General features: G+C 34.7%; 1 protein-coding gene across 2 annotated transcripts in view; it reads left to right on the top strand.

The window, feature by feature from the left end:
* Positions 1 to 27,200, top strand: part of LOC149770047 (copine-3-like) — a 124,496-nt gene that overhangs the window by 10,215 nt on the left and 87,081 nt on the right. For both annotated transcript variants that reach the window (XM_089949469.1, XM_089949467.1), the window contains exons 5-8: positions 635 to 709; positions 5,364 to 5,447; positions 11,148 to 11,237; positions 21,460 to 21,555. In XM_089949469.1, coding sequence (XP_089805595.1) covers positions 635 to 709; positions 5,364 to 5,447; positions 11,148 to 11,237; positions 21,460 to 21,555 — 345 coding nt within the window. The remainder of the gene's footprint in view (positions 1 to 634; positions 710 to 5,363; positions 5,448 to 11,147; positions 11,238 to 21,459; positions 21,556 to 27,200) is intronic.

Here is a 27,200-nt window from a genome sequence, read left to right as displayed (position 1 = left end):
GTTTTATTAAAATTTTGTTTAAATGGGAACTCTGGAATACATTTAATACTGCTTATTATATTAATTTCTCAGACCTAATAAAATAATTGCAACTAACTTATCTTTTTTATCACTTACAGTATTCTGTATAACTTTTCAGTTCATCTGTAATTTTTCCATTTTATTTCATTGTTCTTTGGTAAAAAGTATTTTTCATAGGCATAAGTTACCTCATTATTGTCGTACATTGTTCTTACCTGATGTAACGCAGATACTGTAGGGAGGTGTGTAGTAGAAACTTTTCAGATCTTTTATTTCATTAAAATGTCATGTACATGCAGAAATAAAGTTAACCCAATAAAACATTTTACTGTAGTAACGTCTATCTTCAGGAAACAAAAATTGTGCTGCTGATGGCTGACAAAATACATTTCTGATTTATGTTAAATTCCATGCAAACCTTTACTGTATAAATTAGAAATCAAGACAGATTTGAAATTAATTAGATTTTATTCATTTCTATATGTTCCAAATGGTGCTATTTTATTATTTCAGTGCTGTGTGAAAATATTCTCAAATCTAGTTAATTCTTATTTTTAAGAACTGAGTTTATTTCATTATTTTTTTAATACGACTGGCTTTGGCACTATTTCAGATTCGAACGCAAGAAATAAAGACAGGAGGAGAGGTTGCAAATTTCACCATTCGAGCGAAAAAATTGGAGAACAAGGTGCTACTGCCATTGTAGATAAGTAATAGGATGTAATTGAGGCAGGGGTTATTATGTTTCCTGATTGTCCAAATAGGGTTTTGGATATTTGGCATGAATTTTTATGCTGATTTCCAGCATTCCATGTCATCAGTTTGAAATTATAGCCCCTTATTACCTGTTTTCTTTCCATCTCCAACCCCTTTTGATTTTCTTTGCATAACATTTATTAGGAATTTTGGATTTAAGCCAAATTTATCATGCTCCTAGAGTGAGTTGGGTTTCCAGCATCTACATAATTGATTAGAATAGTTATGTCCCCTAATTGCCTAAACTTTTAACCTTCTTCAGCACAAGTTCCTGTTTAAGACCCTGCCGGTTAATTGGTAGTAAGCAGGACCCTTGCGATGCACTCATCTGTACTAGCTTTAGTTGGCTGAGTGCTGTAATAAGAGAGTTAAAAGCAGTTGCTCTCTTCATCTCTGTGCATTTTGTAGCTCTCAGTACTTGGGGATGAGAATTTTTCGCACATCATGGATTTCATTGTCTCCATGGCCAGTTATGAGATCAAAATTTTGAGGAGAAATTTGTGTGCCGGTAGAGAGATTGATGTGATTTGTCATCAGCAATAAACTTCATCAATGAATTAACCATGTTTTGCAAACATTTCTTTACCAAAAAAGACCAAAATATCCTGATTGTTTGATTAACCAATCAACAGTAAACATGTTTGAAAGTAAAATGTGTGCCAGTCAAACAATACTTTTCAAACACTTGCAGTGTTTGAAATGGTGCCTGAACAATATTAAAGAAAATCATTCAGGGAAAATGGGTATTTTGTTTTTACAATGAGTTAATAAGAGCTAAGGATATAGATAAGGCTGTAAAGAATAAATTCTCATTCTGATGGCTTGAGCATTGTTTTGAGCTGAAGACGAGTTAAGATGGTTTTAAACTCAATGTGATTTTGCCATGCAGGCTTTGGATGATTTCTGCTTAAAGCAGATTAATTTCATTAGCACTTGAAGATCAGGCCCAATCAACCAAACCATGTGACTTTTTTGAAGCAGAAGTGCTCCAACTAATTATCAGCAATGCTTCAGGTCCCAGACTTCTGTTTATTAAGTATTCATCCTAATTTTTCTGATTAGTACAGAGTTTACATGTGTTTAAGTGGTCTTGAACATGCTACAGCTAACATAATACTTTTATCAATAATAAACAGAAAGAAAACTATAAAAAAAATATGTTTTTATTTTCTTTTTTCCTCAATATCTTGTTCACTGTCGTAAGTTCTGTACTGCCAGATTTATAGCAGGTCGTTAAGAATGTTCACTTTACACCATTAATTATATCATCATATTGGTTAAACTTCATTTTTGGATGGTGAAAAAATTTGGTTCACTTGAGCTAATGGATAGTTACATTAAAGATGCTAGCCTGACTAGTTTTGGAATGATCATTTCTCCAGAAGGAAAAAAGCAACGCTATTGAAGGATTGTATTTATTGTCAAACTAAAAACCGTCTATAATGAGGAATACCAAGTCAGTTAATCCTAGTTTGAATTAAAGCATAATTACTGTTGGATACCATAGATGATGGTATTGATACAGTTATATATATTGTAGAGTATCACAACAGTTCATAGCAGAGATCTAAGAAACTTTGTCACTTGGTGTGGGTTTCTTTTTTACCAGGCTGTTGCTTTTTTTCATATTAAGTGTGCCAGCATGTGCTGTTTTAGCATTCATTGTTCTTGCTTTCTATGCATTACAGTCTTTCAAACCAAAATCATGTCCAGTTTAGTGAGATCACCTGCACTCACTTTGCCCTTTTTTAATAACAGCGGTTGAAATATATTTTTGGATCTAAGATGCAGTAATTTATAAATATAGGGTGTTCATAAAGTCTTTTGTTTGGTTACTGAGTACTCAGTTATAGGAAGGACTGTTCATTTTAGTGAGATCTTATGACTTTGCCCTTTAATAACAGTGCAGTGTTTTCAGGGGTTGCAAATTTGGATCTGAAATCACAGTTGTTGGGGTGTGGGGCATGTTATTAATATGGTACATGGCATTTGTATAGACAAAGCTTCACATAATGCTAGATTAGTATCTCATGGCTGTTTATATCCAATCACATTGCAGAAGACTCAGTCAGTTCATAGCAGTTGGAGTTATTTACCCATAAACTGATAGCAAGATGCTAGGATGCATAAAGAAGCTATATATACACACAAAGCTCAAAGAGAAAATTGAGGGTTTGTAATGGCCTAAATTGTGAATGTCAAGATTTGGCATCTTGGATAGTACTTAAACATTATAAAACAAGATTGACAGGACAGTGCTTTTGCTAGCGTCAGTGGGCATAATTGGACGTTTGTTCCACCTTTCAGCATATGTCGTCTATTATAATACAGTTTTTTATTGATTATTATATGGCATTAGTGACTTTCTTGATGGGATCAAAGGTCCATATGTAGCTATGCATGATATAAACAATTTGTATAATATCATTTTCATATTTGAAAAATGAAAAAAAAGAAAAGTACATCACAGTAAATGTATAGATTTAAAAAATTTGTTTCATAATGATTACAAAGTATTATCTTTGGGCACCATATACTGTATGTGTAAAATGATACACCTGTGCTGTGTATTGATTCAAGTCACAATACACAGCCTATGATATAGTACATTATTGACACACACATGTTGATGGTATTGTCATCTTTCAAAGTTCTGTCAGTGGTATGAAGGTGCCATTTTATTTGTGTTGACATCTAGAATATACAGCTATCCCATGTTTTAATGCTTTGGTTGAGATATATTACTGCCAGCTGCATTATGTACTGAACTGTGATATATTGAGAATAGTGTAATATACAGAACTGTGGTATAGCAGGCACTGTCAAAATTTGGTAAATGATGGTGTTTTGAAAAGAAAATGAAGGTATAAAACCAGGTTTTACTTTGTTTGCTTTCAACCCTTTTTATTTATCATAGTACTACATTATATCTGGAATCATGCTATAATGAAGTGCATTATAATGGGGGAGAGCTGTCTTTCCAGTATGCAGATTACAGATAGACATAGAAATAGACTTATCATCTATTCATATGTCATTGTCATCTTTGACAAGATTTTAAAGAAAACAAATTTTACCAGACCACCTGTTCCTTGATTTTAATTCAGACATTTAGGCCATTTCAGGCTGCTCCATTTGATTAGATCAGGACTCCTCTTGGTCACTATGCCCTTTGTTTTGCACTAAATGCAGTAAAACATATCTTATTTGATACAAATGAAAAGGTTGCTTCCTTGTTTTGGATAATTCGTGATTATTAGACTTTATCCCTGATTCAAAGCATATATCTTAGCCAAATGGCGCATTCCGTCATTCCCAATCAGACAAAGGTCAACACAGCATCTGAGGAGAACACATGGAAAAAGGATGATGAAGAAGGTAATTGAAGTGCTGCAGTGGAGGCCAACACTAAACAGGGACAAGGGGCTTAAGACCCATCCACAGCAGTCTAGTATCACATGACCATCATAAGTCACATGATCAACAGTAGTCACTGATGAAAGCAGTGTGATATTGCTAAAAAAAATTGAACTCTAAGAAATCAAGGATAATTATGCTCTGAGTAATGAAAAATTCTAATCATCTTTTTTCATGTTTTCACTTAAATTTTAAAGGCATTATGCACTTTTCTCCAAAACAAAAGAAATTGTGAAATTTCCTTGTATAAGATAAGGAAAATTACATACCTAGAATAAGTCTAAGTGTGGGGGCAGATATGACTAACAACCAGAGCCATCACAGTGTACTTACTGCAGATCCAAACCATGAAGGTGACTATAACTTACGTGGTTTGGAATCTGCCAATTAGGTGCTAATCGTTTTTCCTGTAAGCACAGGCTATTGCTAATTGTATATATTGACATAATTGGAGACATTCCAAACTTGTTCCCCATGTATGACTTGTGTACTTTGTAGATCATTTAATAGCCACTTTTTCATGAGGCTTATATGTTGCTTTGTATCTATTTGGATTGAGTTTTGATGCATTTCTTCTGTTGGTGTTTCACACAGTAAATAAGTCAGAGATCTGATTAGAGGTTACTGTTTTGCCCTGGAGACAACCACCAATCAGAAATGAATGCAATATATTTCACATTGTGACAGACCAGAAGTGTAGCCATTAGATTCAATCCAAGTAGACAAGATATGAAGCAATAGAGAAGCATTGCGTAAAAGTGGTTTTTAAATGATCAGAAAAGTATTTAAATCATACATGAAGAACAAATCTGCAATGTCTCCTTTACATTGATATACATTATCAGTGGCTGTATATGTTGACAGGATGAAATAATAAGAATGGAATTGGTAGCTGTCTCAGATGAATTCTCAACATAAAGAATAAAAAGGCAAACAATTACTTTATCCCAAATATAATGTTGTCTGTGTTGTTATTAGTGCAGATTTGAAGAAATTCTATATGATCAAATTCTCAACCCTGTTTCATGCAGGTTTTTTTTTACTGTGGAAATTTATATTTCATTGGTTGATCATGGTTACTTTATTACATCCAGTAACTAAAGATTCATTTCTTTCATAGAATTTAAGCAAACTGAAGTTCAGTTATTCTATTTGCAATTTTGTTTCAGGACTTTCTGGGTAAAAGTGACCCTTACCTGGAGATCTCAAGACATCTCCCTGATGGAAGTGTGCAGGTGGTCCATAGAACAGAGGTAATACTTTAGTAGTGTAATGTACAGTTTTATACTCAGTTGGTTACATAAAATTACTAAACCCAGTGACCAGAATATATGGGAAAAGTTTGAACCCAAAGGTAAAGTTCTCATTATCTGATTAAAGTCAGATCTTAAGCTGCTACATGGATCAAAGCTACAATATTTTGTTAGCTACTAAATTTTTGGGTTGCTAGCTATCAAACAATTTTTAAGTGGTTCAGTTTTGTGACCCTGTCGCTCTTAATCTACCTAAATTCTTTTAAATGTTTACTCACTGCTTTTTACTATTATGGGTGTGCTTCTGTGTGAACTACAGTGAAAATAAAAGCTTGAGGAAAATTGTGGATTTACAGTATATTGTCTTATATGAACAAAGCCTTGAAAATCGTCAGTTGCAAGAAAGTAGTATGTTCTCCATGTTATTTGACTATATTGTTTTGTTTTGTTTGGGTTTTTTTGGGGGGGGGGTTAACACCATTTTTGAGCACAGGATAGGCTGTACATGGTAGCCACGATAACTATTGGAGGAAGAATCTGTGAAACCACCGGTAAGAACCATAATCTCATGGGAAGCAGCTGGCAAGCTTTCTCACGTAACTACATTGGCCAAGCCAGAGATTCAAACCCACATGGACAGAAGTGAGATGGCAGTGATCTGTAAAGAAGTGAGTGCTCTAGACCACTCAGCAACCTGGGGCCCCTACATGACTAGTCACTAAGTGTTAGACTCCTAGTATTTGATTGGGAAAGTCAAGACAAGTCTGTGACAGTGAAATTGTATGCATCTTAATCTTGCTGTCATTCACAGATCCCATGACAGGTTGTCGCAGACAAAAGTTTCTCTATGAAATACATTACCTGATCCATTAGGAATAACTTTCTTTGCTACTGTGGAATCCACCCTGTCTTTATAGATATAATATAGACAAAGGGAAGCAACACTTACAGGTTAGCTCTTTTTCTCTCTTGGTCTGGTATGGTTTTTGTGTGGGTGCTTTATTGTCTTTGGTGGGTATGGGTGTGTATGTATAGGTTCTGGTGTGGTTGCTGATTCTGCTTGTGTTCTCTTCTTGGGCTTTAGTTGTGGTTCAGGTTCTTGTAATGGTCCGGATTCTATTTATCCATAGATATAATCATGTGGAGATGTGGGATTAAGGGGCCATGACTGGATTCCATAGAACCACTCAGAAACAACTTTATTTTTATTTGGTATTAGTAAGCATCAAGGGAGTTAGAAGCCAGGCAATGTCACACTACTGACCTGGTATGATCCAGTGATGTATTTACAATTTCAGACCAACCATGGGAGACTTTTCTATGGAGGGGCAAAGCCCCCTAGTAGAGCATTTGTTAGAGAAATTCATGGAAATACAAAACTACCATTAGTATCTATTTTGATCCTCTAATGCATCATACCTGTCAGTGGTAATTCCATTGGGAAATATCTGTTGTTTGGTGTCAAGGGTTGACAAACTCATCTTGTTGCATCAGTATACACCCATGCAATGTTTCCACAGCCAAATCATATTTGCTGTGTGCGTGAATTTATGTTACTCATGAAGACATTCCACATAAATCTCAGTTTGAGATCCTTTTGTACAATCACACATGGATGTCCTTTTGCTTTTCTGATGTTTTTGCTGGTACCTACATATGCACTGATGGAAATGGAAGTTCAGAACACAGTTGAGTACATTTTGGGGTGCAGTCACACATATTCCTCAATTGGTTTACCCAAGCATTTATCTTCGAATTTTCCTATAATTTTTTGTTTGTATCTCTACTGGTCATACACCACAAGAGTGTATGTGATGGCCTGTTGTCATTTCAAATACATGAACAACTGCCACTTGTTCGGTGCAGTCAGCAGTCTGTGTCGACCTTTTGGTTTAGTGGAGGAAAATGGCTCATGATAAAAAGTCTTTGAGATTGGACCCAATTATCCGTGGCTATGAGAAAACTTGACTTGTGTAATTTGGCAATTTCAGGACCATTTATGTAACAAAAATATCTTTCTATCAGGAAACTTGATTATGTTTATTCTGTGATTTTGTTTAAAAAAATCTGTGAGTCTGAGATTTAGTATTGTGCCATTGTTAGTGTTTAATTAGTATTCTGACTCTGTGGTCCTACAGTAAGTAATAGAAAAGAGTGAGATGCAACATGCTTTTTAAAATTCAACAAATAATTTATTTCCCCGAATTCAAAGTGAAAAATATAAAAGGAACTTAAGGTAATGTGAATTGAATTCCAAATAATCCTAAAATTACTAAAACAAGTCCTAATGAAAAAAGTTTTGAATAAACTTTAGTAGTATTCCAAATAATTTATATGGCTGAAGGTGTTAATGTGTCCATAGTGGCCTGTAGTCTCTAATATACTAATGTCATGAATTGTAATGATGTCCCATCATCATTGTTAAATCAGTAATATTATCCATCACATCCTTGTTTCTATTTCACTATAATTCTAGGTCTATCTGTCCAAGAATATTATTACTGAACACTTCATATAGCTGCCAAGTGTCCTGTTTTCCCGTATTTTGGACTTGAATATGAGTGTATGCTTTTCTTGTTAAAAATCTGTTTTTTTAACTAAATAAAATTAAAATTTTCCTTGCAATTTTCTGTTTAAAATGGGCACCCAGTTCCATTCTGATAGAAATGTATCACATGTATGTATACAGTTCTAAAATACAATTGATTCATTTAGAATCAAGGCTACCATGCCAGTCTTTAACCACCATATAGGATTGCATAAACATCCCTGTATCTCATCTTCGTAATATTCAACTTCTAGTCATATCAAAAATGAAAGCAGAAGATTCAGAATTTCACCAGCAAAGAAAACAGGACCAGAAGGTCAATTTAGCCATCTTGTTTAGATTTTGTGAAACCGTCTAGTAAAGGAGAAAACTTTGTGTTTTGCAAATTGTGTAATGTGTTTTCGCTATTGGGCAAGAAGGCACCCATGACATAAAACAGCATGAAAAGCTAATAAATATCAGCTTGCTGCCTCATTCATCAACAACTCAGCCTGAACTTTCAACGTTTATAAATATCAGAGAGCCTTGATATAATTTGATCGAAGTTCAGTTTACTAAACTTCTTTTACAAATGAATCTTCCTCTTTCCATTCCTAAAGTTGCTTGCATTTTATTTCGCACTTTTTACAAAGAGTCAAATCACAAAGGATTACTCGCATGCAATAATGAAGACAGTTCGCTTAGAAAATCACACAAAATTCAGATAATCAATGAAAGATAGTATATTGGAACTGATAATGATTGAAAAAAAAACAAGGTGCAAGTGTGCAACACATGCATCTTTGACATTAAATAACCAAGTTACTGTCCTACTTTACTGATGATTGTAGATCTTCTAAATATGCATTAAAAGTCATATATGTATTAAATTGTTTAAATCAGTATTCGTTCTTAAAAATCAGTATTTTTGGCATAAGCAGTCTGACAGTATTTTTGTACTCAGGGATCGGCATCTATGACTTCAAATTTCCAGGGAAGAAAATTTGAATTAAATAATTTCACCCAAATCAAAATACTGCACACCAATAATACAACTGATTCTGCTCAGATGTTATTGCGCAAATGATTAATTTTCAAGTTAACAAGATTTATATTTAAAGAACTAAGACATAAATGTAAAACCCAGATGAGGGTTAAAAGTTTTTAGTTCCAGAACAATCTTAAGTTATAATTAGAAGGTCTGTCACCAAAACCACAGCGAAGCACATGACATACATCACATGTAGCAGTTTGACTTATGTGAAAGACTGTGCCATTGTCCCAAGTGGTGAGAGCATCCACCTTGGATGCAGGAGGTCACAGGTTCAAACCCTGACTGAGTCATACCAAAGACTTATTATTAAAAAATGATATTAGCAGCTGCCTCACTTGGCACTCAGCATTAAGAGGTAAGTTTTAGGACTGGTCAGCCTGGTGTCAGGATAATGTGACTGGGTGGGACATGATGCTACATTTCTTTGCTACATTTCTTTGGAATGATGCCCTGATCCTAGACATCACTATAAACTGCCACACTGCAGACATTGTAGTGATATGACTGAAATTTTTTTAGAGCTTTGTTAAATATCCAAAACCTTTGTGAAAATTACCAATGTTATTGACCCAGCTTAAGATAATGATCCTAATATTATCCTTCACTCGGGTCAATATAAACAATGTTGTTTACACAATAAACTTAATTTTGGACCAGGTCAAATACAAAACTATAAACGGCATATAATGAATTTAAAAAGAACAAACTAATAAACAATGCAGATTAAATATACATGACTTTAGTAATGTGCTGTTGTTAGTGTTTAATTAGTGCTGTGCTGTAGTTCAAGTTGCACTTATGCAGTAGTTAGTGTTTATGTAGTACTTATGTTATAGTTAGTCTCTACGTAGTACTTGTGCTATAGTTAGTGATAATCATTACCATCTCCTTCCTCATCACATCCTAACGACCTTGCTCTAACACAAGTCAACAGTTATTCATATTTTAAAATCCAATCATTCAGATGATGAAGATACGACGAGATTTGTGTGTACAGATTTGGAAATTGTTCTTTGAATATCAGAATTAGATTAGTCAAATCTTACTGCTGCAGTTTACTGTGCTCCTGTGGACAAACTTCAGTGAATATTTGAAAGTAAAACTAGTTACTGTTTATAATAGAAGTCTTCATTTTCTTTTAAGCCTTCCAAGGTGGACTATGTTTGTAAACTATATTGTATTTAGTTTTGAAGAAGTAATGAGAAAGTATGTGTTTTCAAAGACAAGAAATACTTCCCCCTAGTGTTGAAAGGCTTTAGTGAAGTAGGTCCTTTGCAGTTGTGGTTTATTTCGTCTATGTTCAACTGATACTCTTGATTTTCTGAAAAGTGCTTGTCATGCCTCAGTGAAAAGAGAGTGATATGGAGATTTTCATGATACCATAGAAACTGTATTTTTTATAGCAGTTATTATCAGAATTGATATATAGACTTCTGTCATCATGGTTTCATATGTTTATGAGTGAAATGCGTGTATATTAATGATATTACCTTACACCTGACTGGCTGAGTCGTGAACAATTTTTAAAACTTTTATCTAACCAGTCATCTGCAGGCACACAACACGCATCTGCAAATGCATTCACAAATACATATACTGTTGACATAAAAGTGTATATAGGAAATTATTTTCTTACCCAAAATGTGTCTCCTTCTAAGTTCAGAACTTTTGTCATAGCCAGTAGAGGGAAAAATGACTTTCCTAAATTTCTGACCTCGCTTTACCATGGTATATAATAGTCCAAATGGCCATATTTAAAATAATCATTTATTTTAAGTATGGTAATAGTTTGTGTTTTGTAATTAAAAAAAAACACCATCAAAATAATGTGCACTGTACTTAAATTCATGGATGGTACTGGCATGGTGTATTTTTATTTGGATCAGTTTTCATGGGTTCTTATATAAATTGGTAGTTATTTTGCAAGCACAATCCACAAATACAATTGTAAAATAAGTGAGATGGTTTTGAAATTATTTTCTTTTAGAGTTTTAAGTGTTAATCTGTTACATGTTAGATGATAGATTTGAAACTTTTGTAGTTAACTGTGTTCATTTGTATGATTTAGAAGTTGGGTGAAAGTGTTAATGACAGTATGGTATTGAAATCTAAATTGTAGGTGATAAAGAATAACCTGAACCCAACCTGGAGGTCCTTTGTTTTACCGGTACAGAGTTTGTGTGGTGGAGATAAGTCAGCACAGATCAAGGTAAGAGCTGTGAAAAATGATTGTTCCATAATTTATAGGTAATTCTATCTTAAAATTCTAAAAGGATGTAACAAAAGTTCTTTTCTTTTATTATGTGCAGCTAAATATTTCATTATTTATCTGGTCTTTATGCTACAATTTAAAAAAAATATATGTTAGGATTATGTATGGGCAAAAATTCTACATTCCAAAATTATACTGAAGTGTTCATGAGACAAATGCAGTGTCCTGTGGTAGAGATCTGGAGTCCAGTTTGACTTTAAATAGCTCAAAAATATGTTTCTGCTTGATAATATGACCTTCTGTTAAGCCTGGATGTAGTAGATATGCTCAGTAACTTGTCCTTTTTGTCAAACCTGCCTGTAGTAGATATGTCCAGTAACTTTTCCTTCTGTCAAGAAGCCTGCATGCAGTAGATTTGCCCAATAATTTGTCTATGAGCCTGCATGTAGTAGGTATGTCCAACATCAGCAGTAGATGTAATATCATTTTCATTGTTAAATTCTGTGTACAAGTTTCTCCAGCAAATACATTACCGAATCACATCAATGTTTGGAATTACTTCTGCTAGATCCTGAATCCAGCCCACCCATGGACTTGAAAAGTCTGTCTGTATTCTGTATAGACAGTAACTCTTACAGATTACCTCCCATTATCTCACTAGGTTGCACTTTGTATACTGGATATCATCAGTAACTTTCAATGAAAACTGTCAACAGACCTTCTAGAATATGGATTTCTAATTTTTCTGTTAGCCATCCCACAGCCTTTATTGATGATACAGTTAAGTCCAACAACCATACAATATATTGTATACTACATCTGGTGTATTTTGGTGAAATTTAAGTTATTTTTGTGAATTTGTTACCACTTCATACGAGAAAATACATAAATCAGTAATGATGTTGACAGAAGAATCCCAGTTGACGACCATTCCTACTTAGATTTTCATGATCCTGCCATGGAAAGAACTTAATTCTGTTTCAAAGCTGCCATGTAATATTTTTTCATATCCTACCCTCTAAGGAATTCTCCACTGCCAGATACAAGTACAACATACAAAGTCTAGGCAGCTGTGGATAAGGACCAAGATAATATTAATCCATAGTCTTTGAAGATTGTGGAAAGAGCCAGTTGCTTAACTTCTGACCACCTTTTCTCCATGTTTTTTACAGGTCACACAGTAACACCTTTTATACTGATTTTCCATGTATCTGCAAAGATTTTTCAGTGCTGTCATTTCGTCATTCCCTCTGTATTACAGGTTTAGAAATTTTCAAATGCCACTTCAAAACTATTGTAGAATTAGGTTTCTATTTCATCATTTGGAATGGTCTGTCTTTAGCAGCATACCGCTTGGCAGAGAAGGCAAAGAATAATCATACTTTTGATACAGTTGAATCTATTAATATGACTATGGCTAATGCCCTAACAGCCTCCTCTAACCTAGCTCTAAGATGAAGGGATATTGTGGTCTGCATCACTCAGACTACACCAAATAGCAAATTTGTGCTCTCTTCCTTTTGGGTCTCGACCAGTGTTGGAGGGACATATAGAAGAAATGATAAAACTTTTCTTGGTTCACCCTCATCACAAGCCTCAGAAACTGGATGACAGGAGTCAGAGATATGATAGAGGCTATAGTTAGATGTGGTAAAATTACAGAGGCTGAGTGTCCAGTAGATAATCTCACCCTTTATCTTGCTGACTGGCTGGGAGAGGACAGAAAACAGGTTTTCTCTTCCTCAAAACCCCTCAGTTTCAAACAATGACTTACCTCCTTTACCATCAACTGGCAACCTTCGATGGGTGCCAGGTTCCTTTTGTTGCACAGTTCATTAACCAATTTATTCCCAGACAATGAGTGGTTGGTACAGTTGGTTTTGGAGGAGCTCCATGTATCGTTGAGGCAGCCCCCTCCTCTCTTGTCAGACACATTTATGAAGGAGACTTCAGCTGACCCCATGAAGGCTGATATATGGTATAAGGAGATGAAGGCATTATAGGTACTCCCTGTGATACTTAAGCTGCAGTAAAGGTAAAGTCACAGATATGTAATGAACTGTAAACATGAGCGCACTGATTTTTCTCCTTAAATTGAGTTTACCCATAATATATAGTTCTTCTCCTCTTGTGTACATGTGTAAATCGTTTCTGTTACATTTTTTCATAATCTTAAGGATTTTAATTGTGTTTTGTTAAAGTTACCTATCACCATGATGTCAATGCCATATGTAACCTAGTAAAACCCAACTTATGTAAAACTAACATATGTAGAGGTCCCAGAAGCATAACCCTTACATATCTTGGGAAGTAACTGTGCTAGACAAAAGGTTAGTAGAAATTGTTTGTAAACCAGCATCCTCAGGTTTCTGTTCAGGGCTGTTCTTATAAAAATCAGAGCCAGTGAGAAATTGACAGTTAAGGATTTAGGCAGCCTTAATGTGTTGATAAAAAAAACCAAAGTTTAAAGTGGAAATGGCAAGTTCCATCCATTTCTCTATAGAGCCCAATGAATACACGATAAGCATGGACCTGTTCAACATATTTTTTGCCATTCTGTCCATGTAACATATAGGAAATACCCATATCGCCTACAATGGAGCACTGTCTCATTTTTGTGCCCTACCTTTCAGCCTCAACCTCAGCTCATTTGCATTTACTCAAACATTGGACTCGTCGTCACCCACTTCCGGACGACATTCTCATCCAAGTTGTCAGTGTGCCGAGACAACATCCTACAGAAGCACTTGGCTTTATTTCATAACATGAACAAACTTCTCTGTCTCATTTGAAGTTGATAATGGATAATAAATATGGCCAAGTCAGCAGCTGTCCATTTCCAACAGTTCATTCATTTGGGTATGGAGTTCCTCACCAATATAAACATAGACCATCTTCCTCTCAAACACAGACTTTATTGTTCAGGTGTTGGAGAGAGCTTCTTCCCAGAAATTTTTCATTGAGAGGTAGTTTCTTCAACTCTTTGGCCTCTTCAATGCAGCAGTGGATCTCATGAATCTATACATGTAACCTTTGCAAATGGTCCTTCTCTCTCAGTGGTGACCAGTTTCTCATCCATTAAATAAGCATATAAAGATCTCAATCGAAATCAACACTTCCTGATTTAGTGGGAGAGGAGAGAATGGCTAGCATCAGGAATTCCTTTGGAAACCTTGCAACCATGGGCAACAATCTGCTCATATGCAGGCTGGTCAGGTTGGGGGCCCATTTGCTGCCAGGCTTCAAGATGGTCAGTGGCAAATGAACCCAACAATAGAGAACTGTTTATATTAACCTCTTGGAAATGAAGGTGATCCTGAAGGCCTACAATGCATGAAAGGACAGTCTTATTTGAAAACAGTTCTAATAATGTTGGACAAAATTCATTGGTGAACAGTTACCTTTGGAAACACATTGGAACCATTACCTCAGAAACATGGTGGAACAAAGTTGCTGCAGCTAGGTATGATAATATGGGACTACCTTAAAGTTTATTATTGTTCCTCATGTAAAATAAACATTCAGGTATGACATGTTTCGGGCACGCTCAATGTCCTGGTCGGTTCTCTTTTTTTATTGAACATAATATCAGGTTGTGGGGCATTATATAACATTATTTTTTTAGACACAACAAACACATACAGACATACAGTCACAAATATTGTACAAAAAAGAACCACTTATTTACAAACCCAAAGGGGTTTTATGTTGACTGTTTGTTTGTTTGTTTGATGAGAAAGGAAAGAAACCTAAGAAATCAACCTAGACATTGACAAAAGGGTCCTCATTTCCTTAATCGATCATTTCTGTTATTCTCTTTGGAGACATACTTTTCAATCCTTTTGTATGATAAAACACAATTTTTATAATACGTGAGATTGTGGATTTTGATGCACAACGTGATCTGTATATAACAATTTTTGCAAGCCAAATTAGAAAGTTGATAAGATTATCAAAGTTTTTATTTCCTATGAAGACATCTTTTTATGTAATTTTAACATTTGGGTTATAAATTTGGATCCATTCCACAATTAATTTCCAAAAATGTTCAATAACTGAGCAGTCATAGAATAAGCGCTGAATTTGTTTTGTTCCCTCCTTACAGAAGGTGCATTTATCATTATCACTTAAATTGTTCTTTTTGAAAACCTGGTTTGTGACATTATTTCTAGGTAGAAATCTAAAATTAAAGCTAATCAGTTTTGTGTCTTTGTACAAAGTTTAGCTCAGACAAAAGAGTTTGTCCATTCATTTACACCAATTGCACATCCTAACTGCCTGGACCAAGTTTCATGTTTACCATTTGGCTTTTGCATCTTGGTTGTTCTTAGATCTCTATAAATAAATTTATTCTTTGTTCTTACCCTAAGGAGCAAAGTTTTGTCGAGTATTACACAGAAAATGTTTTCACTTTCCTAAAAAATTCTAATTTTCTTTTTTCACTTTACTGATATCTTTGAGATACGAGAAAAGTACTATATAAAATTATTAGTTTGTGTCGTTTGTTTTATTTCATCAAAACTTATAAGACATCTTGTTGCATCAAAAGGAGTTTAATAGTAAGTACAACACAGTTTGTTCTTGACCTGGTGTATTTAAAATTGTCTATAGTTACTAAATTAACAATATCTTGAGAATAGTACTCCTGAACATTGATGGTTAATTTTTCTTTGAGATAAAGCATAAATAACATCATTCCAAAAGATATGTTTAATTGTTTTAGAGATTTCTTTCAATTTGATTTTTCCTAATTTTCGTAATAGTATACCTCCAAATTTTCCAAATATTTGTTTGGAAACCAGTTTTTGCCATAAACCATCTTCATTCAGTATAAGGTGCATAGTCCAAGAAAGTTTTATAAAACACATAAATGAGTGCAAGTGAATCATATTTAATTCCTCTTCCTTAATTGAAGCTATAAGAGTATCTCTTTTTACTCTCAATGTTCTTCCACCACAACTAAAGTTGAAAAATAATGTGTTCAGTTCATTTTCTATATGGGTTGGAGGACTTGGTAGAGAGGCAAAATGATGAATAAATTTTGGCAAAATCAAGTTTTTTTAATGAAAGTAATTTTTCCAATAAGGGACAAATTTCTTCTCTACCAGCCAAGCAGTTTCTATACTTCTGTCATCTTTATCAAATAATTAAGTTTAACCATGTCCTCCAGATTCAAAGAGAAATCTTCTCCCAGTAATCTAAAATTGGTGATTGGCTAGTTAATATCAATTTCAGGACATCTTTTGATTATAATTTTTTTTATTGCCAATCCAAATACACCTCCCCCTCAATAACTTGCACACAGCGAGGTCCACAAACATAGACCGCACTTTAAGTTAGGGCGCAAGCTACCTAAGGACCTCCAAAAATTGAAACTAATCCGCTTATACATCAAGAAAACTGCAAGGGGTGGGGGCAGGAACTGGGCTCTTTAATGACTGAATCATCGGTTTACAATCACGTTGATAATAATTTTTAATAATGCACTTTTTCTAATGAAGTTATTCATTATCTTTATAAAAAACTAGACTAACTGTTGAGACACCACCAAACAAGATTCCTTTTTTTAAAAACTTAGAAACATTTACTTCTTGAGACAATCTTCTACGTCGAAACTCAATTTTTATATTGTTCAATTAGTACAGTATTGATGTTGTGATTTCACTGAAAGTAATAGTGAAACTTCTTATCATTCTTGAGGATATCTCTAAGTGCTAGTTCAGGAATTCTCAGAAAATTACTTGCCCACAATGGTCCGTATTGGTGAAACCAAGCTCTTTATTTTATGAAGTATTCGTTTTCCTTGGTTGCTTTACTATCTTTGATCTTAGTTATGAATGAGTTAGTTAATTTAAGGTAGTTTATGTTGCATACACAGTAACGTTTATAACAGTGTTCAATTGATCAACTGAAGTGCATTAACCTGACATGACTGGGTTCGCTAGATTTCAAGTGTGTAGGATTTGCATGCTTTTTAACTTTTCTTTTTATATTCCACCTCGTTTAATTGATTCAAGACATAATTAACGTGATAATACAAAGGAGGCCAGCTTTTAATTCAGTGCTACAATGAAACATACTTCCACAAGTCAGCTATCAAAACACAGTTGGCACTTAATTAGGTTCTCAGAGAAATGCTTGCGGACATGGCTGTTATGGTAGATTGACACATTTTATGTTTAAATACACATTGCATTTATGATGATTATACTTAAGAGGAACTAAAAGATAGAATTAAAACACAAATTTCACTTAATCAAAATTATTTAATTGGCATTTAAATATTACTGTACTGCCTTCACTCGACGTAAATGACATTTTCATTGATTGAAATTTTCTTAAATATCTTGGATTATGGTGTACTAAGAATGTCGTTTGGAAAGAAAATGTAACCAACTATTTGACTTCAAAATAATTTCATAATATTGATTAAAATTTCCATGTCATATCTACTGTTTTCGACTGTTAAACGAGCGATATATCAACGTTTTAGTTACCAATTTTGATCACAAATTTTTTCAAGTTCAAGAAATAGGGATCAATTTTTGGGGGGATATTTTCTGGTTTTAAAAAGTGGGATCCATGCCTGACCCCGTGTTATAAACGGGTTTGCAAGTTATCATTGCACGAGTTATCGAGGGAGTGGTGTAGCTATTGATTTAAAGACATTGAAATGCATACCTGATGCCAAGACGGTCGTTTAAAACTTGCATGGTTGTTTTTAAGGGCAAAGGAGAACTGTCTAATAATAAAAACATGTCATCTGCATACTGCCCTAATTCAAACATAGAAAATGCCTGTACTATTTGTGTTCTTTTTTAGTTCTTTTGCAAGAAATTCAATTCCTTTTATAAATGAGTAGGATGCTAAAGGGTCTCTCTGGTGACAGCCTCTCTTTAAATTGAAAAATGGCGATAAATGTCCATTATTAATGACATGAATTTTTTTATTTGTTGCAAAATTCTCTTTACCACTGACAAATAGATTCCCAAAGTTAGAATAATTTAGGACATTCTGCAGAAAGTCCGTTTCGACTGAGTCAAAAGCTTTTTCAAAGTCTCTCGGTGAGAGAAGACAAGATTCATTTTTTTCATCAGGATACTGCATTAGGTCATAAAAAATTCTTGCACTTTCAACAGTGAATTCCCATTTCATAAAGCAATTAGACTGTCACTAATAATAATGAGGGCAGGGGGGCTTTCTTGACCCTAGAAGCAATTGATGCAGAAGCAATCTTGTAATCTACATTAAGTAGTGAAATTGGTCTCCAATTTTTAATGAATTTTTTGTCTTTATCTTTCTTGGAATGCGATTAATAATTCCCTGAGACTGAAATTCTGAAAAATGTTGCATATCATATCCAGCATTTAGAGACCTAAAGACAAAGCCACCTAGATCTTTCCAAAAGAATTTGTAGAATTTAACAGTAAATCCACGGGAACCGGGGCTAGTTCCATTTTTCATTTGTTTCATTGCTAAAACACATTCCTCAAAAGTTAGCTTACCTTCATACAAGCATCTTTCAAAATCTCAGAGTTTTTGTATCATGATCTAAAAAGTGATTACAAATTTGTAAATTATTTTTGTTTCTGCTTTTGTACAATTTTTTATAAAAATCTTTCTGGTGATTTCTTTGACCTGTTACCCATGCTCCATCTTCCATTATTAACTCTTGTATTGTTTTGTTTATGTAATTTCTCTTTTCATGGTTAAGGAAATATTTAGATTTTTTCACCACACTCATACCACCTTGCTTTAAATCTTAATTCTACACCTTGAGTCACTTTTTTTTCACTTTTTTTTAATACATCGGCTGGTTGATTATCTGTCAAGGAGGGGACAACTGCACCACATAGTGTCCCTCCATCCATTCTATAAATATTTACCCAATCATATTATTATAAATACTTGCCCAAACACATTGCTATAAATACTTAACCATTGAGTATACAACTTGTTGGGTTAACTGATGATAGACCTGCTTGCAGCAAGGTGGAACAACAAGCTGCACATCTTCATCTCCCGATTCCAGAACTAAATGCATGGGCTGTTGACACACTTTCAATTGAAAGGGAGGGAATCTGTGCAGATACCTTCTACCAGCAGTTCTGATCCCAAAGTTAATCCAGAAAATGAGGGGCACAGATTACAAGATAATTCTGAATGACCATCTCTGATTGGACCAGTCATAAGTCACCAGTTTATGTTCAACTTGGCAACAGACATTCCCAGAAAAATCCTGCCAACCCCAGACTTTTTCAAACAGCTGATGTTGCAAATCTGTCACCCATGTCAGGAGAAACATCTCTTTCATGCTTGGCTCTTGTCTGGCATTCATTGCAAAAGAAAAACTTAGACTTTAGTGTGGAGAGGATCTCATCAGCAATCTGGTCTAAAAATATACAATGGGAAATGGTGTGGTTTTTAACTGGTGTCATGTGAATGATGTAACTCAATGGTCAGCCACCATTCCCCAGCTGGCTGACATCTTTTGTTTGCCCTTTGAAAGCAAGAAGCTGTCATTGCTAACAATTTAGGGATATTGCTCCATGATTTCTAATACATCTAGAAATCATGGATGACTTGACATTAGTCACAACAAAGATATCTCAGACTCACTAACCAACTTTGATCTATCTGACCTCAGTCACTGACCTTGTTCCTGAAGTGGAATCTGTCATGGGTCTTGACATGTCTCAGATTCGTTCGAAGATCAAGCCTTTGTCTACTGTCACCAGACCACACCAGTCCTGACACAACTGCATCCTCAGATAGGACCTATCAACTTTCACTGGATTTGCCCAAGAAAACCTTTCTTTGTAATTAATTTTCAAGTACAGAAGTAACATGGTATTACCTTTAATGTAATTGGTGAAGATAGGAAACTTCATGGTAAATTATGTTTTCTCTGAAAATACTCCCCCAGTCACATTACTACAGATACTTCCCCAATCACTTATACAGTCATAAAAAATACTTACCCAATTACATAACTGCTCCGGTGGCCTTGTGGTTAGAGCATCCACCTCGGAAGCGGGATGTCATGGGTTCGATCATTCAGGCCGAGTCATACGAAAGACTTACAAAAATGGTACTAACAGCTGCCTTGCTAGGTTTTCAGCATTAAGAGGTTAATGTTAGGATTGGTCGGCCTGGTGTCAGGATAATGTGGCTGGGTGGGACATCATGCTACATGTCTGTGGCATGATGCCCCAGTGCTAGACATCACTATAAACTGCCCCACTGCAGACATCATAGTGATATGACTGAAAAATTGTTAAAGCTACATTCAAAATTCTAATCGCATCACATACCCAGTTAAATTGCTATAAATACTTACCCAGTCACATCACTGTAAATACTTATCCAGTCACATTAATTTAAATACTTACTCAATCACATTGCATTAAATACTTACCCAATCACATTGCATTAAATACTTAGCCAATCACATTACTATAATTACTTATGCAATCACATTGCTAAAGTACTTACCAAATTACTTTGCTCTAAATACTTACACACTTACCCAGTCACATTGCTTTAAATACCTAACACACTTACCCAATCTCATTGCTATAAAATCACTTACTCAATCACATTGCCACAAATCACTCACAACCCTCCACTTATTGGGAGCATCCTGTTTCAGACATTGCTCGAGTTAAGACTGACAATATTTGGTGAACAGAGTGCCACCTAATGAGGTAAGTGGAAATAGTCTGTAAGACTTAATTCCCTTTGTCTATACAAAATATCAGCAGTCTTTTCAAGTCTGCAAGAGGACTGGATTTGTAGGTAGCAGAAGTAATTCCCAACGTTATTGAATAAGTGTTTAGTACTTTCCTTTTTGAAAGTCATATTACTTTACAAAAGTTGCTGTGTTCAGCTGTAGCTTTGGGATGTTACTGATGTCCTGTTACTGAATGCATGGATCACTGTCTGCCTTAGCAAAAAATATCATGTCACCACTTGTAGGCAAAACACATTATTCCACAGATTCCATGTTGTCATTGTATCTGATATATTGTCTTAATTTGTTTTAAAAATTAAGGTATTTAGCTTTTATCCACAAAATCTTTCACTGATGTTAGTTTATAGCAATCAAAACATAATTTTTATGTATTATAAAAGGATATAGATATTTATTCTTTAACAGCTTGTCATTGCAATTCCAAATCTTAGCATTTGTACAGTGTTTGTTTATATGCAATTTCAGTTCGATGTGTATGACTGGGACAATGATGGATCACATGATTTAATTGGTGGATTCACAACCAGTTTGACACAGTTGTTGGAAGGAGCTGGAAAGGAGGTAAGACACAATACATATGTTGTACCACCATTCACTTTTAGATAATGGTGTATATAGTGAAACTGTATTAATTCAAACATTGTTGTTCACACATCTTTTGTTCAGATAAATGGGAAATCCAGATTAATAAATATCTTCCAAAAATAAACATGGAGGAATTTTTTTCAGAGAAATAATCATTGGATTCTGAAATATATGTATAGAATTCAGATATCTGAGACTTCTTTGTTCAATAATATCACCACAGCAGTATCGTAATGGCATTGCCCTGTAGCTCCCTCACATTTAGTAGTTTTGCTTGAGAATATCAGAAGGTTTTTGTATTGTTTGAATGGTGGTACATGTGTGAATTTAGTTGTTTTATTTGATGTTTTCATCAACATATTGTTCTGGCAATATGATGAATATCACATGTCTATACTAATTTTTGATGCACTGGGCCAAAAATCATTTTAGTAGGCAGTGAACTTACATTCTTCAGTCTTTGGATTCACATATAAAGTTGGATCCAGCCACAAAAAACATAGACCCTGATCTGCTGTAATATAATGTGGCAGCAAATCTGGGTCTGTGCAGTTTGATGTTGGACTTGACTTTTATGCAAGTATAAAAGATATGGTAGGTCCAAGAAGACATTTTCCATTTAATTAGCTCTGCTGGTCATGACTCCAACCATTGTATGTGATGACCTCTTTGTCCATCCATTGCCAAGTATGGGCCTGCAGTAGCTCAGTTGAATGAAGATAGTTTGTGTCAGACATTGAACATGGTGCCATTGTGAAAGTCTTGTTATCTCTAGTCCTTTTGAAGGAAATGGTCATAGTATAATGAAGTTTTTACTAAAACACTTTTCACTGCACGACTTTGGGCTATATAAAGATGAACAATATGACATCACCAAAACACTGAGGATAAAAATAGTTGTTGTTCTTGTTGTTGGCTTAACACCATTTTTCAGCACATGATAGGTTATTCATGGCATCCAGTATATTTGTTAGAGGAAGAACTCTGGGAAAACCCCCGGAAGAACCAACAACCCAGAGATGCTCCCAGTGCACATGATCGTGTGACTTGTACAAAATTTATATGAATCACGCACTTGGAAAGTGGTTATCCATGAGAATTCTTACAAATTTGTTTCAAGTCAAGCATATAAAATTGTACTCTGCACAGTATACAATTTTATTTAGCCATTTACCCTTAAATTGTTTGTTGCAACAAAAGCCAGCTGGTAGAAATATTGTAGCACTTGTCACGACATGTATTTTTTTGTAACTGTATACATCTTGTTTCTTTGGCCTTACATGAATGGTTGTTAAACTAAAGTTGACTGAAACATTGGGCCCTGTAACAAGCATTCTATCATAGTTTGAACCTTGCATCATGATAGGAACATTGGGCCCTGTAACAAGCATTCTATCATAGATTGAACCTTGCATCATGATAGGAACATTGGGCCCTGTAACAAGCATTCTATCATAGTTTGAACCTTGCATAAAGAAAGTTTTGCAAATGAGCATTTATAATATAGGCGAGTCCAGTTGTGGTTCATCTTTAGATGATGAATTTGTTTGGCAAATACTATCTGATCATAATGATGAAGGCAACTTATTTTTAAAGTACAGAAGTGTATCAAATTTTATTGGTGCTGGGAAGTGAAAACGGACATACCACTGAGTGATTTTGAACCAGAACAAATGGCATTAAATACAAGTCCAGTGTACATGCTGGATGAACAAAAACACATGGCATGATGGTCAACTCCACATTTCAGAGGTATTTTAAAATTAAATGTAAAAAGGCAGAATAACAAGCCAAAGTAAAATATAGACAATTTAAAGGTAGATTTCACTTTTTGTTTCTTTTCTCATCACAATCTAGTCCTGTGGGATCATCTGCTACAAAACCCTAGCAGAAAGGTTATGATAAATCTAATAAATAAGAATCTAAAAATGAAATTAAGAACTAACACTATTTATTTGATCAAAATACTTCTGTTTGAACAAGTAATAATAATAATAATAAGTACTTTGTATAGCGCCTAATCTTTAGCTCTATAGCTTTATATAGCTCTAAGCGCTTTACAACATTAGACAACACCTATAACATAAAAAAACATTAAAAAAAGTAAACTATAGCATTAATGGACTTAAAATCCTTAAACAGCATTATTGAAATGTAAATCTTGCATAGTAGTCTGTAGAGTGCTAATTCAAGAAAGTCAAACTTTGGCAGAGCTTATGTTGGTGAAAAATCTTAATTTTGGAGCAGAAGTATCCAAAAGACAATTCCTGTGAACTGTGGAAAATTGTACACACCCGCCATTAAGAAAAGTATTCAACCTTGTTCCATCTGGCTAAGCCAGCTATATATATATGTTGCTTCAGACAGCATACTGTGAAAGGGGGTTCTCAGAGCAGAACAATATTCATACACAGATAAGGAAAGATTAAGCTCAGAAACAATCAACAGATTAATGCTTATACAAGTAGAGGCAACATGTTTTAAAGATTTTGATTTCAATAGGGGTCTTACAGAGTGGATCATGATGAGAGATGGATATTCAGGTGTAGTGTAAATATTGGACTAGGGCCATTTCCTTCTCTCTCACATTTTTGTTCTGCTCTTCCCTTATATTTGTGATAAGGAGGGAAATAACCCCCTTATGATAAAATCCTGGAAACATTTCTGCAAACTCACAGGTTAGCTTTCTCACATTGGCAGAACCCAACCACTTGGTTACCCTGGGCTGCATGAAAAGAGTATTTTACCTGACTCCCAATATAGTATCATAGTAACATCTCAAAAATGATATTGTCACTAATTCATTTGCATGAATAGTGGCATTGACATTCTTTTTTTTTTTTGTTGCAACACCTCCAGTCATTGGTTCTCAATGAAAATTTTGCAGATCTAACCACCAACATATCCAACCTTATATGAAAGGTTTTGAACACCATGTCTGTTGGACCTTTCAAGGTCAAGTCATAGGTCATTGCTTGCATTTTTATACTTCAGTGAGTTTATGAGCAAAGTGACATGTGAATATTTACTTGACATTTTATTTAGTCGCTTTCCAGTGATCAAGTTGATAGTCATCACTCTCTGACATTGATCTTGAGGTCAAAGGTCATTGACTCAGGTTGTTTGTTTTATAGGCTTGTGAACGTGACACAAAACAAGTATGAACATATTTTTATCACACATTAGAAGACTACCTTGAATGATACCACTTAAAATAACTTCATTATTTGTTTCCATATCATACTTTTTATAGATTTTTGTGAAGCCATGCTTCTGGCTTTTTTTTGACAATGAGACTAAGTCGGTGATTTTCTAATCATGATATTAGTTGAAGGACAAAGGCCAAGATAAAGAATGGGTTTGTGCATTTTCAGATATGAACATATTTAATGTGAACATATTAACTTTGACATATAAGAAAATATTTTTGATACCAAATTTGGAATGTTGGACTTTCTCAGAACTATTGAGGAATTAAAGAACAGAAGGAATGCGTTTTATTCGGATTATGGAAATTGTCTTGGCCAGACCTTTTGAGGGTCTTTTGTTATGTCTAATTTCACATAAATGCTGAACCATTTCAACATTTTTTGTTTTACATTTTAACTCTGCTGGCCATAGATCAAAATGGCTTATGGCAGAGAGGTACATGCCTGTGGACCACATTTTGCCCATGGGCATTTTTTGTAGCCCACACTCATACAAAAGTCAGTTCTATAATTATAGTATTGTAAAAGATAAAATTATCATATATGGCACATAAACTTTACATTTTTGATCCATGTGGCCCATGGTGTTGCAGGTATTGGACCACCCATAGATGGTCTTTAATCCATTGTCCATGCATATTCATCCCACAATCAAGTTGGTCCTAAATTAAAATGGTGCTGCTTGGACATCATCATGGCTGCCATGGCAGCCATGTTAAAAATTTGTAATCACTATTCTTCCTGATTGGGTGGTTGCCATATCAACATGGAGTTTCACTAAAAGACTTCTTATGATGTCTTGTTGGTCATGAATGAAAATAATATCAATCTGGCATCTAATATGGTCATTGCAGTGGCCATCTTGAAAATCACTACAACTCCTACATTGCTGGTTATATCAGCATAGTGTTTTCATTAAATGACTTCTTGTGGTGTCTAGTTGATCCTAAATTTAAATAGTACCCTTCTGATAGCTAGTATGAGTGCCAAGGCAGCCATTTTGAAAATCTTGTTACAGTAACTCATCCTGAACAGAAAATCATATTGTCATCATGTTGCCACCAAAAGACTATATATGATGACCAGTTGATTTTAAATGAAAATTATTCGGATGTGACATCAGATATAGCTACCTCACAATGGCCAGCTTGAAAATAAATCTTTTTACTGTAACTCATCCTGAACAGAATGTCATATTGACATTGGGTTTGCACAAAATGACCTATGCTGATCACAAGTTGATTTTAAATGAAAATTATGCTGTTGTCACATCTAATATAGCCACCACACAATGGCCATCTTGAAAATCATGCTATTACCACTCCACCTAAATGTAGGGTCATTTCAACTTGAGGATTTCACTTTAAAAAAACTTCCATGATGTCTTGTTGGTCCTACATGAAAATGGTGCCAATCTGATGTCCAATATGGACGTCACATCATTCATTCTGAAAATCTTTGTTATTGCTACACCTACTGAATGGATGGTCATTTCATTATGAAGTATTTGCTATAAAATTTCTTATAATTTCTGTTTGGTCATTAATGAAAATGGTGTCAGTCTAATGTCCAATATGGCCACCACAGCAGCTGTCTTGAATATCTTTGTTTTGTTGGTTATAGCAGCACATTTTATACATTATTAACTATGACATGCTGAGGAACTGGAAGCTAAGAACCTTTCCAAGGGACACACCAATCAGCTGACCTGGTCTTGGATGGGTGGGATATTGAATCTGCAATCCCTTGAATTGTGAGCCCAGTGTTCTACCAACTTTATTATTGTAGCCACCAATTTAGCACTAATACATTGGAACTTCTTATACTTAATAGAGTGGAACCTCTTGGAACTAATACAATGAAAACTGTTGGCTGTCTGTCTATCTGCTACTTTAAGGGTTAAAATTAGATCCTAATGCATGTAATGCTTTGTAATTAAATCTGTTTGACTCATTATGGGGATTGGACTGAAAATCAGCACTTCAAGAAATAAGTTGTAATGTATTTGAGATTTGTTGTGGTCATTGTCAATGAAATAAAATACAACTTTTTTGTTACCAGCCACCTCAGGGAAGGAGTAATCCTGTTAAAGGAAGTTAGTGAGTTATAATGGAAGCATGATACCTGGGAATTACATAAGTCCAGAAAGAACACTTCACATACATTTCCAGTCAGAGATATCTGTTTACTAATTAAACATCTTGGTTTACTAAGCTGAGATCCTGATCTGCTAATCCATCCAGTTTTGTTTAGTAATCCAAGTTGTCATGTTGCTAATATGAGATCTTGATTTACTAATTTGACATCTCATTTGCAAATTGCTAAGTTGAGAGCTTTGGAAGAGTAAACCAAGATCCCAAATAATAAGCTACATCTTTATAAATTCATTGATGTAAAATCCAAGATGAAAAT

Source organism: Sinohyriopsis cumingii, unplaced genomic scaffold (genome assembly GCF_028554795.1).
Source record: "Sinohyriopsis cumingii isolate HCF-2022 unplaced genomic scaffold, ASM2855479v2 utg002809l, whole genome shotgun sequence".
In the NCBI taxonomy this organism is placed as follows: domain Eukaryota; kingdom Metazoa; phylum Mollusca; class Bivalvia; order Unionida; family Unionidae; genus Sinohyriopsis; species Sinohyriopsis cumingii.
Note: the sequence above shows the minus strand (reverse complement) of the source record. Positions and strands in the feature narration are given on the sequence as shown.